Genomic DNA, 17,702 nt, shown 5'->3' on the forward strand with positions numbered 1-17,702 from the left:
CATAGTCGCTGGTGAGACGCGGCAGCTGCAGTTCAGCTCTTGCTTCCTGAAGACTTTGGAAGAGTAAACAGTGTTTTTTAGAATGCACAGTCGCTGTAATCACGTAGACAAACTCCAGTAGTGTGTAATTAAGGACAATACACTTTGACCTTCTCTACCTTTGACCACAGAGCTCTAATTCCTCTGCTGTGGAGCTTCTCAGAAGCTTATTCACTGTATTTAAAAAAATGAATAATAAACTTGCATCCAGAATAGACATTCAACAAAAATCAAACAATTTGTTAGCGACAGTGCAGAATGTTAGGGTTTGATTATTACAACAAAAGAAAAATGGCATCTAAACATGCAATTTGTGCGAAGATTTATAAATATTTTTAAGTTTTTGGTCAGAGATCTTCATCAAGGGCGTATACAGACAGATAGCTGAGGTTAAAAGCACCTCACTTAATTGCCTTAACACAAGTCACCTATACGTCAATCAGTTTTCTAAATATCTTAAGGGAAATATAGTTCTCAGACTAGTGGACTACAAATCAAAGACATAATGTCTATAGCGTCAATAAAGAAGCAGAATTTAACATTGGTAATATAAAACAATAGAAATAAATGCAAATGTAAATGTAAAGTATTAGACATCACATGATGTTGTAGGATGGCTGATGTCTTATTACACTGTATTTTAACCAAGTTCAATTCTGTTTCTTTATTGTCTTTACAGGCAAACGTGTCTTTAATTTGTAGTCCATGGATGCTTCTTTAGCTTTGGTTTCTTCATGTTTGGCAGCTTCAGCTAAAAAGTTTTTATTCTGGGTGTTTTCTTCTTTCAGAGTCTGATTATCACAAAGAGAAAATGGATAAAAACCACTGAACAGAGACTACTGAAGAAAATCATCTACAAAGTTTCAATTAATAATTAGAATGAAATTGGTTTCAACCTGATTAATCATAACTCTTGTTTGTTTGTTTATTTATTTTAAAACTGTTAAACTCTGTTTCTGTTTGATGTATCTGTTCATCTGTATCTGTCATTCTTTCTGTGTCTTTGTCTGTCTGTTCATCCGTCTCTGTTTGTCTAATTTCTGTCTGTCTGCCTGACTGTCTGTCTCTATCAGTATGTCTGCCTGATTGTAGGTCACTACTTGTTTGTCTGTTTATTTGTCTGTCTTTCTTCCTGTACGGCTGTCTGTTTATGTACAGTATCTGCCTGTCAGGCCAAATGTCTGTCCGTCTGTCTGTCCGGTTAGTTAACCTCAGTGACCGAAGTAAGACGAGAACATCTACACTGAAAAAGTGAATTAAAGCACTGAATGCATGTTAATGACAAAAATGAAAATACTCTGCAGTAAACACCACTATATTGTCTGTTTGCCTCTCTGTAGAAAACATAAGATCTTGGAGAAGTAGATGTTAAATTATCTGTTGTAACATCAGGGTGTGTTGTGTGTAAGATTTTAGTCATTTCTGTCATTTGATTAGCTTAGTAAGAACGTTAGTAAGCTTCTGTGATTATTCTGATTATTTAGTATTTTCTTGTCTCCTCTCGTCTCTCTGGCCATTCTCAGTTTTTTCTCTTATAGATGGGGAAATTTTTTCTTTTTCATAGAGGGAAATTAATGACAGACTGGTTTCACTTTAAACACTATTTCAAATAATTTCATGTCCATAAAACATGTTCATTTCTGTCTATTGATATGTTTTAGCAACAGACATTCTTATGTCTGTCTGTCTCTGCTTTTCTGTCAATAGATGCAAATTTAAATTCAAATTCAAATTTTATTTGTCACATACACAGTCATACAGAGTCATACTCAAATTTTAGTTGTCACATACACAGTCATACACGGTATGGTATGCAGTGAAATGCTTATACGACCTCCCGTGACCTTAAACATTTTAAAAACAATTAACGAGAAATAAGAAAAAGATAAATAGCTGAACTATAAGAAAGTAGAGCATAGAAAATATAAACATTTCCCAAAATATATAAGAAATATAAAAAACAATCTGAACAAGACAAAATAAATGTAAATGCAATTAAAAAGTGTAAATAAATGAAAATGTCCAGAAGATATATCTGTCTGTCTGTCTGTCTCTCTCTCTCTCTGTCCATACTTATTAGAACTACAGATGATACATGATCATACAGGAATAAATAAAGACTGAAGTTCTACTAATGGTGGCATAGTGGCTTAGTGGTTAGCACTGTCGCCTTGTACCTCCAAGTTCCGTGTGCTTAGTGGGTTTCCTCCGGGTACTCCGGTTTCCTCCCACAGTCCAAAGACATGCAGAGTAGACTTATTAGTGTTCCCAAAATTGCCCGTGGTCTGTGAATAAGTGTGTGTATGTATGTGTTCACATCCAAGGTGTACCCTGTCTCATGCCCTAAGTCTTCTGTGATAGACTGCAGGCCACCAGGTGCACACAGGACAAAGCGGTAGAGACAATGAGGGAGTCAATGAATAAGTGTAGTTCTACAAAAGTTGATGCAACATTGTCCACGAGTGCATGATCAGAGGAAAAACAGCTTTTACACAATAGTGGCAAATTAAATTACTCAATTGCATTCAGAAACAGAAACACTCGACAGACTGAGCTTTACAGGAAGAGACCTCCTATTGCTGTGAACATTACAGCGCTTATAACACCCTTCAGTGTAAAAACAGCCCACGATTGTTATTAACTTTGTGAGAAATGTATTAAGTTTGCGTGATTATTCCATTAAAAGCTGAAGATTTGTATTACATTTGTGGTTTATAATATTTGCTGGCTGTTATTACGTTGTCGAGTGTTACAGCCCCTCCCTATGAAGGGAGTCCCCATAAGATTACCAGCACTTTTAAAGAGAATACACACACTGATGAGAAGCAGAGCAGTTTCATTTCTTAAAATGACTAATGCGCACCACATGGCCATGCACTTTTTCATCCTCGCTGCTCTGCTGTACATGGGTGAGTCTGATTTCATATTTTCTCCACATCATATGAGTTTTGAAGTGACTAGGAAACTAAGCATTATCATTTTGGAAGCAACAACACTTAAAAAAAAGGATACTCTCATTGAGTTTTAATGATGAACTGAATCAGGTGTGTGTGTGTGTGTGTGTGTGTGTGTGTGTGTACTGTATGTAACTCAGCCGTTCAGTTTAAAAGAATGTCATATACTACTAATAACTAATACTTATTGAGTGGATGATGTTTGTACCACAAATACAGAACTAGTTATCCTTCTCCCTTAACTCTTATTGATTCTATTATTATATAAATCAATAATATTTTCATTAAATATAAATATATAGATAGGATGAGTGCCTTTACCTATCCCGAAGGGTGTGGCAAAGAATTCTGTTGGAATGACCCGTTGATAGAATACAAGCATGCTTTGTTACACTGGAGCACTGACACTGGAGACTACTGTATTTCCGTAAATGTTAAAAACATAAAGATATTAACCATCAGTAAAAAGAGAGACCTTGTTGTGTTACATATGTCTCTCTTTAAATTACTGCCATCAACAGACCAGAGTTCTGCACATCGTATTTGGTGGATAAAAACCCTTTGTGCTGAGTGAACTGAGAAGCATAAGCATCTCTATTACGTTGTGGTTTGTGCCCACAGGAAACAGTGTGTCATCTGAAGTTAAAGACTCTTTGCGCTCAGAGGTCTTTCTGAAACAGTTGGAGGAGACAAAGGCTCAGCACAACGTGTCCAGGAAACCGAGACTCCAACCCAAAGAGAGCAAACCTCCAGTAGAAACCTACACGCTGAAGAAGGATGATCGAGTGTGTGTGATGGCCAGTCTCGGTGTGGAATTTGTCGTAAAAGAAGACAAGGTAGTCTCAGTGGTTTTCTTTTTCTGTTTATCTGCACACCGAGGTGAAGAAACAGTTGGTCATGTTACACTCTGAGAGCTGTGAAAAACAGCACACATGTCACATGCATGCACAGCAACTTATGCAACATTTCTTTAAAGACTGTAGCTTCACTTTTCCTTGTTTCTGTCTATGAGGACATCTTTCGTACATTTAGTATTTTTAAATGTATATGTGTACATTTAAACATAATTTAAAGTGCATGGAGAAAGAATTTTAATCAGCAGAGGTGTGCAGTGGCCTGTTACTATACATTTCACCTGTACGTGTGTGCATTTAAAATTATAATTATTATTATGAAGTACCTTCAACGGAAAAATATACACACTAAATATACAAAAGTTTGCAGTGATTTTACAACTCCAACTACAAGCGAATTTACTTTATGGTACCTTTATTTCTTAGCATGAGCACTAAAGGCTTCTCACAATTAAAAAGAAGGATGGATAGATAGATAGATAGATAGATAGATAGATAGATAGATAGATAGATAGATAGATAGATAGATAGATTAAGACACTTCTTACTTGTGACAGGCTGGAAATGCCTAAAGATACAGTTTAAATATTGGTTGTTTAACCTCAACCTCAGTAGCAATCTCATTTCCCCTCTTATCTCTTTCGAACACTCCCCAAGAACTATTCACTACATTACATAAAAAAAACTCTGGCTCTTCGAAAGCCAAATATGACGACATGACGAGGGCCTCAAGACTTTTGTACAGTACTATGTATGTCTACTTCTAAAGAAATTCTGATGAACCCACCCATCAAAAAAAAAAATCATGTTTCATACACTCTGCTCCTCAAGGGATTTTGACCAATCCCACCCCTATATAAAGACATAAAGAACTTCTGGCCAATTCGACCTTTTTATGCATGATCTTTCATCAATCCAGCCTTCATACCTCTACAATTACTATTTGAAACAAAATTAACTGGCTTTATTTCTCTAAATATAACCAAATTGTTATTTAAATCACTAATTCTGTTTTAAAATGGCTAGTTTCCCATAAACTGTGGTGATTAAATCAAACTAAAAACTGTACTACTGTATACTCTTGGCTTAGTTTTAAAGCTCAATGTAGCTGAATTACAGTATATGATTGTGTAAAAGTACTGTATGTTTGTGAAAGTTTTAATAAATTGTATTAACCACATTAACACATGCATTACATTCAAATTATTATTATTATATCAAATTCTGTAGAAGACATTGTACTACAACATGGACCCCAAAGCCACGAGTGTAACCGGATTCTGCTCTGATCAGGCAGCTAACCTCTTACTCAGATTTGATGGAGGGAATCTGGAATTTACATTTACCAAGGTAGGTCAGGCGACAAAATTTGGGATGCAAAACATCAAGTAACATAACTTGAGTATGTTTGGGAAGTAACAGAGTAGTCCGTTACTGCACTCCTTCAATCATGTTTATTTTAGAGGGCTACATTTTATTGTTTGCATACCGTTTGAAATGTTTAAAAATGATATGAATTAAAGGGTGACACATCCTACTCTTTCTTTTATCTGATTATAACTATTAAGTCAAAGAAACGTTTTGCTATTTTACTGAGAAACCACACAGTGTAAACTCCTTTACCTCAAGATGTCTGAAAACAAAGTTGCTGACTTTTGCAGAGTGCTGACACTGGAAACTCCTTCCATAAATATTAATAGCTATTTTTCTATTTACAGTACTATCTCCATTGTTGTTATAGAATGTAGAGAATAAATCACAAATTAAAAAAACATTGAATTTTTTCTTGTGTCCACACTAGTACTGTAGCATACTATAGAAAAACCTGTCTCGCAGTCATTCGACAATATTATAATATTATTGGTATTAATAATAACAATACATTTAATGACACACATGAAGGCCAGGAGAAATAACAGTCCACAGCCCACAATGAACAGCATCTTTGGAATAACCAACATTATTTTACTGTTCCAAGTCTGTCGTATAAAAATTTAAAGGTTGTTTATTTGTTATCTCTAATCACACTTTATGTTTTTTTCCATTGCCTTCAGAGCGGTGATCAGTCATATGTAAGCACGCTGAGAGCGCTGCTGGAGCCTGAGCCCTACTGTAAACAATGCAAGAGTATGAAAAATTTACATCTTAAACCATAGCACTTAAAACAAAAAATAATAATTTTTTATCCTATTTTCATGTTATATTATTTGTTCCCATTAAAGAGATGGTGTTTTGATAAAAAATAATAATATACTGTATACTGTAAATAAACCTGTATTTAAAAGTGTTTTAGGGCTCTGATTTTTTTACTGGAATTATTCATATGGATAATATCTAAATAAAATATAAAGGCAACAAAAACAGGTTAGTCAAAACTTTCCACAGCAGTTTTTTCTCTCCTCCCACAGGTAAAAGCTACCCGGGCATTTTGGACCATGATAAACTCTTTAAGACCACCAAGGGCAAGAGCTTCAAGTGCCAGTCAAAGACTCAACTATATCTGTCTGAAGACCTGACGATTAAATTAATGTCTCTGCAGGTTCAGGCTTTTGACATGCCCAGTGGCACTTTTGGAGCAGGTGCAGACATTTTCCAAATTGTATTTTTTTACTACTCTTCTAGATTTTGATGTGTATTGTCATTACTGATCCAGGGCTGGCTGTTGTAAGAGTTTAATTGGATAAAATGACATTGATGATGATTTCTGACATCTACACCTAGAATTTTCTCCTCTTTATGAATGTAAATTAAATCACAAAAGTTGTTTATTGTGATGCTTCAAGGAAGTGAGCTTAATAGCACCACCAACAGTCATAACTAAATACAGTAAATGGTATGAAGAAATTAACCAGAGAGCAGTGCATTAGTGATCTCTATCTGGACATTTTTCCTATGTATCCATAACAAATCATTAGCAGTTCCTGATATAGTGTATGTGAAATTCATTTGTGGGTGTATTAAATTTTAATTTAATGAGGTGGACCATCCTGTTTTTATTTCTATTGGAGGAAATCCTGTTTTTGTTTCTATTGGAGGAAAGTAGATTTAGATAGGTATAGGTGCACAGGAGATGCACCAGTGGGAATTGGGGAGCCCTCATGATATAATACATTACTGAGCCTAAATAGGTATAATAGATGCTGTATAAGTAAATTAATTATAATATTTATTTATTTATTTATTTATTTTTGCAGAGACAGAGTGTTGGCAGGACTACATGAAGAGGATCGTGCCCATTGTGGTGGGTGCTGTAATTGCAGGAATCATCCTTACTGCAGTTCTGGTCTTTGTGCTCAGGCGTGAACGACGTAGTCAAGGCTATGAACAAATCTGAATTCATCACAGAAACATCACTGTGTTACACCCTAAAGCTATCAAAAATCCAAAACCAGCCTGTTAGATTTTTTCCATCTATCAGAAAACTAAATGTGTTTTTATACCTTGACTGTTGGCAGTGTGTGAATAACAAATATGTATTGATATAGATAGATGTACGCCTCATTCGTGTTTACTTTTAGATGTATAAATTATTTTATTGAAAAATGTTTTATTTTTTTATTGAAAAAATATTTCTAGTAATAAAATAGCAAGGATTAAATGTGGAATGTTGCTTTTCCTTTTTTCATATTTCAACTTTAACACATGCACATAAATTATATAATCCATAAAATACTGGTTTATAGGCAAATATATAATAAAAAGATGAAAAGACAGAAAGAGAACTAGTAATAAACTATTCTGAAATTCACCTTATTATTGTAAACATTACAGAATAAACTTCACATTGCTACTTATTAGACATGTGCACTCTCTATGGTGTATGCAGTTATGTTGTCCCCTATGACGGTCAGTTCAGTTAGCAAATTAGCCTAGCTAGCCAGTGTGTGTTTATGAAAATGTCTGTTGCTGTAGTATGAAGTATGAATCAACCAGGCTTTACCAGTCTGGTAAAGGTTATAAAGCCATTTCTAAAGCTTTGGGACTCCAGCGAACCACAGTGAGAGCCATTATCCACAAATGGCAAAAACATGGAACAGTGGTGAACCTTCCCAGGAGTGGCCGGCCGACCAAAATTACCCCAAGAGCGCAGAGACAACTCATCCGAGAGGCCACAAAAGACCCCAGGACAACATCTAAAGAACTGCAGGCCTCACTTGCCTCAATTAAGGTCAGTGTTCACGACTCCACCATAAGAAAGAGACTGGGCAAAAACGGCCTGCATGGCAAGGCGCAAACCACTTTTAAGCAAAAAGAACATAAAGGCTCGTCTCAATTTTGCTAAAAAACATCTCAATGATTGCCAAGACTTTTGGGAAAATACCTTGTGGACCGACGACACAAAAGTTGAACTTTTTTGGAAGGTGCGTGTCCCGTTACATCTGGCGTAAAAGTAACACAGCATTTCAGAAAAAGAACATCATACCAACAGTAAAATATGGTGGTGGTAGTGTGATGGTCTGGGGTTGTTTTGCTGCTTCAGGACCTGGAAGGCTTGCTGTGATAGATGGAACCATGAATGTCCGGCCATCTGTTCGTCAACTTAAGCTGAAGCAATCTTGGGTGCTGCAGCAGGACAATGACCCCCCAAAAAAAAACCTCAAATAAAGCTGAATTACAACAATCCTGCCAAGATGAGTGGGCCAAAATTCCTCCAGAGTGCTGTTAAAGACTTATCGCAAACGCTTGATTGCAGTTATTGCTGCTAAGGGTGGCCCAACCAGTTATTAGGTTCAGGGGGCAATTACTTTTTCACACAGGGCCATGTAGGTTTGGATTTTTTTTCTCCCTAAATAATAAAAACCATCATTTAAAAACTGCATTTCGTGTTTACTTGTGTAATCTTTGACTAATAGTTAAATGTGTTTGATGATCAGAAACATTTTGTGTGACAAACATGCAAAAGAATAAGAAATCAGAAAAGGGGCAAATAGTTTTTCACACCACTGTAATTGCCTTTTGTACAACATTTATTGCGGGCATTCTTTATATATTTACAGTATTATACACAAGTAGACACACTCTCACAAACGTGTGTGTATGTGTATATACAAATATGCATGTGTATATAATTATACACCACTATTGCTTGTGTAGCTTGCAGATAAGAATTTCATTCACATGTGCTGTACCAGTGTACCAGTAACGTGATGTGACAATAAAATTGATTTGATTTAATTTGATTTGACATCCACACAATAACCATTATATATGAAAATCCTGCAACTGCTTCGGAGTTGCTGTATGCCCCTTGATAGCCGCCTTGTCAAGTTTTCTCCTGGCTCTTTCATCCAGTTTGGAACGACATCCTGATCCAAGGAGAGCTTGTGTTGTACCAAATACCTTCCACTTCTTAATAATAGACATCACTTATCAGTCACAGTCACTACTCCTGCACTCCCAGCAATCAATATCTCAGTGGATCAGGTGAAGCATGGCCTCAGGAAGATCAGCCCTACAAAAGCTGTAGGTCCGGATAAGATCAATCCGAGAGTCCTGAAATCTTGTGCTCCCCAACTATGTGGTGTCCTCCAGTACCTCTTTAGCCTGAGCCTGTCTCTGCAAAAAGTCCCTGCACTGTGGAAAACATCATGCATTGTGCCGGTACCCAAAACACCACGTCCTTGTGCCCAGAACGATTTCAGGCCTGTTGCTTTGACATCGCACATTATGAAGGTGTTCCAGAGACTGATCCTGGATACACTTCGTCCCCTGGTGAAGTCCTCTCTGGACCCTCTTCAGTTTGCCTATCAGCCGTTCATGGGAGTCGATGACGCCATAATACACCTGCTACATCGTACCTACTCTCACCTTGACAAGCCTAGGACCACAGTAAGGATGATGTTCTTTGACTTCTCCAGTGCCTTCAACACCATCCAACCGGCAGTACTGGGGGAGAAACTAATGAACATAAACATTGACAACCGCTTGGTTTCCTGGATCATGGACTATCTGACCTGCCGTCCCCAGTATGTCCGACTACAGAACTGTGTGTCCGAGACTTTGATCTGCAGCACTGGAGCTCCCCAGGGGACTGTACTGTCTCCGTTTCTTTTCACCCTCTATACATCTGACTTTAGATATAACTCAGAGTCATGCCACCTGCAGAAGTTCTCTGACGACTCTGTGGTTGTTGGGTGTGTAAAGGAGGGTGACACCTCTGAGTACCAGTCTGTGGTGGATGACTTCGTTTCCTGGTGTGAGCGTAACCACCTACAACTAAACATCAGGAAAACAAAGGAGATGGTTGTAGACTTTAGGAGAAGCAGGACTTTGTGGCGAGTGTCATTTTTTACGCTGTGGTCTGTTGGGGTGGTAACATTAAGGTGTCTGATAAGAACAAACTGGACAAGTCAATTAAAAAGGCCGGATCGGTGCTAGGCATGGAGCTTGACTCTGTGGATGAAGTAGCAAAGAGGAGGATTCTATCCAAAGTACAATCCATTTTGAACAATCCTTCTCACCCGCTATACAGTGTCTTTGCTGAACAGAGGAGCAGTTTTAGCCAGAGACTGATTACTATCAAGTGTTCCACAGAGCGCCACAGAAGATCCTTTCTCCCAACGGCCATAAAAATTTACAACTCTTCTCTGTAACTCATACACACATGTATGTGGATTTTTCACTAACTGTTACACAACAGGACATTATCACTTACCATATTAATAATATAATTACTGCAATACTACTTCCCAATAAAATATGTAATACAAGATTACATACAATAATACAATATTACATAAACAATACTAGATTACTGTGCAATACTTACAAGTGGCCCTGAGTCATATTCTTATGGTACTTACTGTTTTAAGAACTTTTTTTTTTTTTTTTTTAAGATTATTATTATTATTATTATTTATTACCTTTATTATTTATTACCTTTCTTAGTTAACAACTGTGAGCACCTGTAACCGAGCATAAGCAATTTCCCTCTGGGATTAATAAAGTTATTTGAATCTTGAATCTTGAATCTTTGCTTCTGGGCAGTGATAAAGCCATTGAAATTTTCTGTATCCATCTTCTGACTAGTGTCTGTGCTGGAGATCTTTTTCCTACTAAGTGATTGTAAATGCCATATTAGACCTGAGTTTATTTTTGTTGTTCAAAGACGTAAAGAACATGATGACACTGAAAAACTGGGATGTTTTTCAAGAGTTTTTCTGCAATCTTACCAAAAATCTGCTATCTCTCTAATGATTACAGTACAGTTTTTTGAAGGATTTATGAAACAAAAATCTTTTTTTCTTTCTCTCTGACTCTCATGCACACATACGCACTCTGTTAATATGTTGACGAGTGTTACAGTCCCGCCCCCTGAAGGATGTTCCCATAAGGGTTAACAGCACTTTTAAAGACAATACACACATACACTGATGAGAAGTAGAGCAGTTTCTTTTCTTAAGATGACTAAGGCAAACCACATGGCCATGCACTTTTTTATCCTCGCTGCTCTGCTGTCCGTGGGTGAGTTCATGTTTTCTCCACATCAGATGAGTTTTGAAGTGACCAGAAAACTAAACATTTAAGTTTGGAAGCAACAATATATATAATTATATTTAAAATTATAACAATAATAATAATAATAATAATAATAATACACATCACAGATTTGTTTATTAAATGCAACCTTCAACTAAATCCGCTCTTTGAGTGTTAATGATGAACTGAATCAGGTGTGTGTGGGGGGGGGGGATATAATTCAGTATAAGAGAAGGTCTTGTCCGGGAATAAGCCTTCATCATTGCACATCATGGGGTTATTCTTTTAAAAACCCTGCGATGGATCGGCCTTTCCAGGGTGTATCTTGCCTTAATGCCGTAAGTCTCTTGGGATAGGCTCCATGCCCCCCCGCAACCCTGTATACAGGATAAAGTGGTATTTACAATAATAAGACTGCAAAATCCTCTAACATTTCAACATTGCAAATAAATCTAAAGAGTTAAACAGGCACCCACACTTTAAATGTTAAAGTTGACTTATTGAGCAAGTAATGTTTAACTATTAATATTTTCAATACTTTATTAATTTTCCTTAAGCAGCTTTACGGGCAACAACTACCTTAGGCATAGACTGAGAAGAAGAATTTCAGAAAGCTCAGGTCCATCAGTTCGAGGCTATGTTGATGTTTTACCCATTTCCCGTTTTAAGACTTGTAGCTATTTGTGTCTAAAACAGTTCATGCTCAGATTGACCAACAAAATGCTCAGAAATTTCTTTAAGATTGTTACTTCTTGCCATGCTTAAATATGGATACAATCCATTTGGAAAAGAAGTAAAAAAAAAAAAAAAGTAATCATAATATAAAAAAAAGTACTGTATATAGGCCTTTGTACGAGTCAAAAGTTTGGACACACCTACTCAATTTTTTTCTTTCTTAATGTTTTTTTTAACATATTCATCATAGATGAATAATTAGAAAATCCACATTATGAAATATATTGTGTAATTATGGGGTAAACAAAACAATTCTGTGAAAAGAGAGACCTTGTTGTGTTACATATGTCTCTTTTTAAATTACTGCCATCAACAGACCAGAGTTCTGCACATTGTATTTGGTGGATAAATAAACTCTTATGCTGAGTGAACTGAAAAGTATGAGCACCTCAATCAGGTTATGGTTTGTGCCCACAGGAAACAGTGTGTCATCTGAAGTTAAAGACTCTTTGCGCTCAGAGGTCTTTCTGAACCAGTTGGAGGAGACAAAGGCTCAGCACAACGTGTCCAGGAAACCGAGACTCCAACCCAAAGAGAGCAAACCTCTAATAAAAACCTACACGCTGAAGAAGGATGAGCGAGTGTGTGTGATGGCCAGTCTCGGTGTGGAATTTGTCGTAAAAGAAGACAAGGTAGTCTCAGTGGTTTTCTTTTTCTGTTTATCTGCACACCGAGGTGAAGAAATAGTTGGTCATGTTACACTCTGAGAGCTGTGAAAAACAGTACACATGTCACATGCATGCACAACATTTTTTCAAATAGCTTCACTTTTCCTTGTTTTTGGCTATGAGGACATCTTTTGTACATTTAGTATTTTTAAATGTACATGTGTACATTTAAACATAATTTAAGATACATAGAGAAAGAATTGTAACGCATAATTACCTATTAGAGTCTATTACTCTGCATTTCACCCGTACATGTGCATTTAAAAATATTTTAAATTACCTTCAGTAGTACAATATACACACTAAACGTACAAAAGTTGTATGCAGTGATGTTACCACTCCAACTAAAAGCAAAATTACTTTATGGTACCTTTATTTCCTCAGCACGAACATTTAAGTTTATTCTAAGGCCTTAGATATACAACTTTCATTTCACTATTGAAAAGATGGAAGGATAGATGCAGTAGATAGATAGATAGATAGATAGATAGATACTGTAGATAGATAGATAGATAGATACTGTAAGGCAGAGCTACAGTATTGTGCAAAAGTATTGAGCCACCCCTTATTTCTTCATATTTAATTAAATGATGTAAATTGAGTGAAAGAGAAGGGAACAACAAATAAAAATAAAAAAACACACAAAAACAATCTTGATCCTCCTTACGAGGTCTTACCAATCTACATAAAGAGCTCCTGTCCAATCCCACCTGCTCATGAATGCATTCTCATCAATCCCCCCTCCATACCTCTGCAATTATTATTTTTGTTTTCTTAATATTTATAATAATTTACAATAATTATAATTTTTGTTTACTAATACATATTAAAATAAAGTTAATTAGCTTTATTTCTCAAAATATAAAAAAGAAATATGTTATTTAAACCATTCTGACTCTGAACAAGAAAATATATAATTACATATGATAAACAAATGACCAGTTTTAAATAAAGGTGATTACTTGAAATTAAAAACTGTACTGTATTTTTGTTTAGTTTTAAAGCTTACTGTAGCTGTGTGTAGAATTACAATGTGTGATTCTGTGTAAATATGTTTGTGACAGTTTTAATAAATTGTATTAACATTAATACATTAAATACTGTGTTCTGAACCATACATTACATTAAAAAGATTATTATTATTATTTCAAATTATATAGAAGACATTATATTACAACATGGACCCCAAAATCACCACTGTAACAGGATACTGCACCGAAAAGAAAGCTATCTTCTCACTCATATTTGATGGAGGGAATCTGGAATTTACATTCATCAAGGTATGTTCTGTAACTGGTATACAGTAACCTGGGTCCTGCAGGACATCAAGTACCATAACTTCAGTATATTTGAGAATTTTAATAATCATTTTTCTTGTACAATGTATTCATTTTATTCCTTGTATACCACTGCAATTTAAAAATTCTAATAATTATTTGCATTAAAAAAATTACACATATAGTCTTTTTTATCAGAAAAAGCAGGTGTGAGAAGTGGCAGGGCCCACTAGATTGGGCACTGCTGGAGCAGAATAAGTGAATAGATCTCGGGCTCATGCCATGTTATAAAATCTTTGCTCAGAGTCCAGATTAAGAGCGTCGCTGGGTAAAAAAGACCAAAGTTTAAAGTCAGAAGTTTAAGGCTCCATGCGGGTTTGGCGATGCCACACGCCCTCAAAGGCAATTAAACTGAAAGCCACCATTTGATCACTGCATGGTAGAGATTGATCAATGGACTGCATGCTTTCATCTGCACTGAGAACCAGCTTTTAAGCTGGTGAGAAGAAAAGTGTACAATGTTCGCTTTTAAGGCCCCCATTTCCAGTTGGAGTAAGTAGCCTGGATGTTGGAAGTCACAAGGGTTCACTCAAAGGCTGCACCAATAGATGACTGGGCGTGGCCAGCTGGCCGTCATAGTGAGAGGAGAGGCGCATAAAAAAAAGGCTGCATGAGCCACTTCCCACGAGAGTCCAACCTGCCGCTCTAAAGCTGCCAACTTACACCAACCTGCACACATAAGTGGCATGTGGGAGGGGTGACACCCTGTGCCCCGGGGTCTTCAAAGGTGAGCACGCTACACTGTTGTTGCACCAGCCTAAGCATGCTATGCTGCCCTTATACCAGCCTGAGCATGCTACACTTTTGTTGCACCAGCCTGAGCACGCAATATGCTTGAACTCGCTTCATAAAGGTAAGTGGACTGAGTGCCGCCATTTCACTTGTTTTTAGCTCATAAAAGGCGAGCTTTTAGCTCATAAAAGGCGAGCTTTTAGTTCATAAAAGGCGAGCGTACTGAAAAATGCTGATAAACCTGTCTGAGCTCATGAAGATTCCCGCCTGAGGCTAATTGATGGCTGGGCTCGGCCGGCTGTCCACACCTGTGAAAGCTGCAACAAAGGGCCATCAGAAGCTGCTGCCCACAAGGTGGAGAGAAGTTGGAGAGAAACCCGTAGACCAAGTTCCACAAACACGCAGTGCTGTAATTTACAAAAATGCAAACAGCAGCATCTTATCAATGCAGTGTATACTTAGACATATATCTGAAGTCTCAGTGGCTCTATGGGATCGCCCAAGACAGGGGAGCAGATATATCTTCCATAGTTCAGTGCATAATAGTGGAAATAGATGATCCTCCCAGCTGCATGAATGGACGACAACATTGCCAAGATATGATGCTATATGGACGGTGAGGTTGTAAAACTATGTCCATAAGCCACTGAAAAGGCCATACTGCCAATGCTCCTGGTTGGTGCTAAAGGCAGTCTTCCTTAGCCTCAGGTGTAAGCGCATTGTGCAAATAACTACTGTTCCAAATTGGTTCAATTAACAATTTTAATGGTTATTTGTGTACCTTTTCTAAGGTTATTAATTTATTTCTGATCACACTCATTGTTTTTCCCATTGCAGAGCGGTGATCAGTCATATGTGAGCACTCTGAGAGCGTTGCTGGAGCCTGAGCCTTCCTGTAAACAATGTAAAAGTATGTAAAGTTTACATCTTAAACCTCATGTTTATTTTTCCCAATATGAGAGATGGTATTTCAGTTGTTTATCTTCTCAAAAGATGAATATATACTGTAAATAAATCTGTATTCAAAATGCTGTGTTTTTTGGGGCTTTTTTTTACTGGAATTATTTATATGAAAAATATATTTTTTTAAAAAGCAGCAAAAACAGGTTAGTCACAAACCTTTCACAGCTGTCATTCCTCTCTACCACAGGTAAAAGCTACCCTGGCATTTTGGACCATGATAAGCTCTTTAAGACTACTAAGGGCAAGAGCTTCAAGTGCCAGTCAAAGACTCGACTACTGTCTGAAGACCTTACGATTAAATTAACCTCTCTGCGGGTTCAGGCCTTTGACATGCCCAGTGCCACTTTTGGAAAAGGTGCAGACATTTTTCAAATTGCACTTACTTACTGTACTTCTACTCTTTTAGATGTTGCTGTGGATTGTAATCACTCATTCATTTACCATTTGTTAATAAAGTACTTATCTTGATTTATACAAATACAGGGCTGGCTGGTGTAAATGTTATATCATGTTACTGTATATGTTAAGGCTAAGCCCATGTGTTGTTTATGGATCAAATGACATCAGTTTCATTTCTGGCATCTAAATCAGATTATTCTAGAGTTTACAAATGATTGTGATACTGAAATTTTGGAATTTTAAGGAAGCAAGATCAGCAGCACCACCAGTGGTCATAACAAAAATAGTCAATAAAATGAAAAAATAAAAAACAAGATGGTGACTGATTTAATTATAACCCAGAGTGCAGGTTGGTGTAGTGTATTGGTGATCTTTTTTCTTAAAATGCTGTTGGAGGAAAATCTAAATGTAGATTGAGCAAGCTCGAGGCATTCACCAGTGGCAATTGATGAGCCCTCATGATTTAATACCTTACTGATTCTGAATAGGTGCAATAGATGCTGTGTGAGTAAATGAATTATAATTATTATTCAATATTTAATTTTTATTTTTGCAGAGACAGAGTGTTGGGATGACTACATGAAGAGGATCGTGCCCATTGTGGTGGGTGCTGTAGTTGCAGGAGTCATACTTATTGCAGTTCTGGTCTTTGTGCTCATGCGCGAACATCGTAGTCAACAATACGAGCAACTCTGAATGTGATCGGCATCAAGAAACATCACTTTGTTACAGCCTAAAGCAATCAAAAATAAAAAAAACAGCCTGTTATATTCCATGCACTAAATAAACCATGATGACATGTTGCAACAAAACCTATCATCATATGCTAAAAAGTTTACATTTTTCCATCTTTTAGAAAGCTAAACGTGGGTTTTCATACTTTGACTGTTGGCTATATATGAATAACAAATTATGTATGTGAATAACAAAATATGGTATTGATTAATGTAAGCCTTTTTTTGTGTTTACTTTTACATGTATAAATTCTTTTTTTTTTTACAACAATTATAGTTTTTAGCAATAAAATATGGAGGAATTAAATACATGCACATGGAATTTAACACATGCACATAACTGATATCTTCTCCTGTCTTTCGGCTGTTCCCTTTCAGGGGTCGCCACAGCGAATCATCTGCCTCCACCTAACCCTATCCTCTGCTTCTTCTTCTCTCACCCCAACTAACTTAATGTCCTCTTTCAATGCATCCATAAATCTCCTCTTTGATCTTCCTCTAGACCTCCTGCCTGGCAGTTCCAACCTCAGCATCCTTCTACCAATACCAGCATCCTTCTAGCTTCTACTTAAAATCCAAACCACCATGAACTCATTCTTGATTCTATCTTTCCTTGTCACTCCCAAAGAGAACCACAACATCTTCATCTCTGCTACCTCCCACTCTGCCTCCTGTCTTTTCTTCAGTGCCACTGTCTTTAACACATGTTTATGGAAAATATGTAATAAAAAGACAAAAAGAAATAAATACAAATAGAAATAAACCATTACAAAATGTATTTTAAACATTATTATATATGTAATGCTAT

The 17,702-nt window shown here is 36.7% G+C and overlaps 1 protein-coding gene across 3 annotated transcripts; it reads left to right on the forward strand.

The window, feature by feature from the left end:
* Window positions 1–2,822: 2,822 nt before the first annotated feature.
* On the forward strand, window positions 2,823–16,976 carry LOC128542618 (lysosome-associated membrane glycoprotein 3). Of its 3 annotated transcripts, none has more exons than XM_053512549.1 (6): window positions 2,823–2,948; window positions 3,615–3,829; window positions 5,078–5,197; window positions 5,902–5,974; window positions 6,256–6,426; window positions 7,042–7,443. In XM_053512549.1, exons 1-6 carry the CDS (start codon window positions 2,858–2,860, stop codon window positions 7,179–7,181), a joined length of 810 nt encoding a protein of 269 aa, XP_053368524.1. In that variant the 5' UTR covers window positions 2,823–2,857; the 3' UTR covers window positions 7,182–7,443. The 3 variants fall into 3 exon arrangements, with proteins under 3 accessions (XP_053368524.1, XP_053368525.1, XP_053368526.1); XM_053512550.1 differs by lacking the exons at window positions 3,615–3,829; window positions 5,078–5,197; window positions 5,902–5,974; window positions 6,256–6,426; window positions 7,042–7,443 and adding exons at window positions 12,479–12,693; window positions 13,890–14,009; window positions 15,636–15,708; window positions 15,949–16,116; window positions 16,717–16,976 and having other exon boundaries at window positions 2,828–2,948; XM_053512551.1 differs by lacking the exons at window positions 2,823–2,948; window positions 3,615–3,829; window positions 5,078–5,197; ... (1 more) ...; window positions 6,256–6,426; window positions 7,042–7,443 and adding exons at window positions 11,231–11,311; window positions 12,479–12,693; window positions 13,890–14,009; ... (1 more) ...; window positions 15,949–16,116; window positions 16,717–16,976.
* The last annotated feature ends 726 nt before the right edge of the window (window positions 16,977–17,702 follow it).

This window comes from Clarias gariepinus, chromosome 15, assembly GCF_024256425.1.
Source record: "Clarias gariepinus isolate MV-2021 ecotype Netherlands chromosome 15, CGAR_prim_01v2, whole genome shotgun sequence".
NCBI classification, from domain to species: domain Eukaryota; kingdom Metazoa; phylum Chordata; class Actinopteri; order Siluriformes; family Clariidae; genus Clarias; species Clarias gariepinus.

Coding starts and splice junctions, on each gene's coding strand:
- LOC128542618 (XM_053512549.1), top strand. CDS start 2,858: ATGAGAAGCAGAGCAGTTTCATTTCTTAAAATGACTAATGCGCACCAC. Junction 2,949..3,614: donor CGCTGCTCTGCTGTACATGG/GTGAGTCTGATT, acceptor TTGTGCCCACAG/GAAACAGTGTGTCATCTGAA. Junction 3,830..5,077: donor TTGTCGTAAAAGAAGACAAG/GTAGTCTCAGTG, acceptor CAAATTCTGTAG/AAGACATTGTACTACAACAT.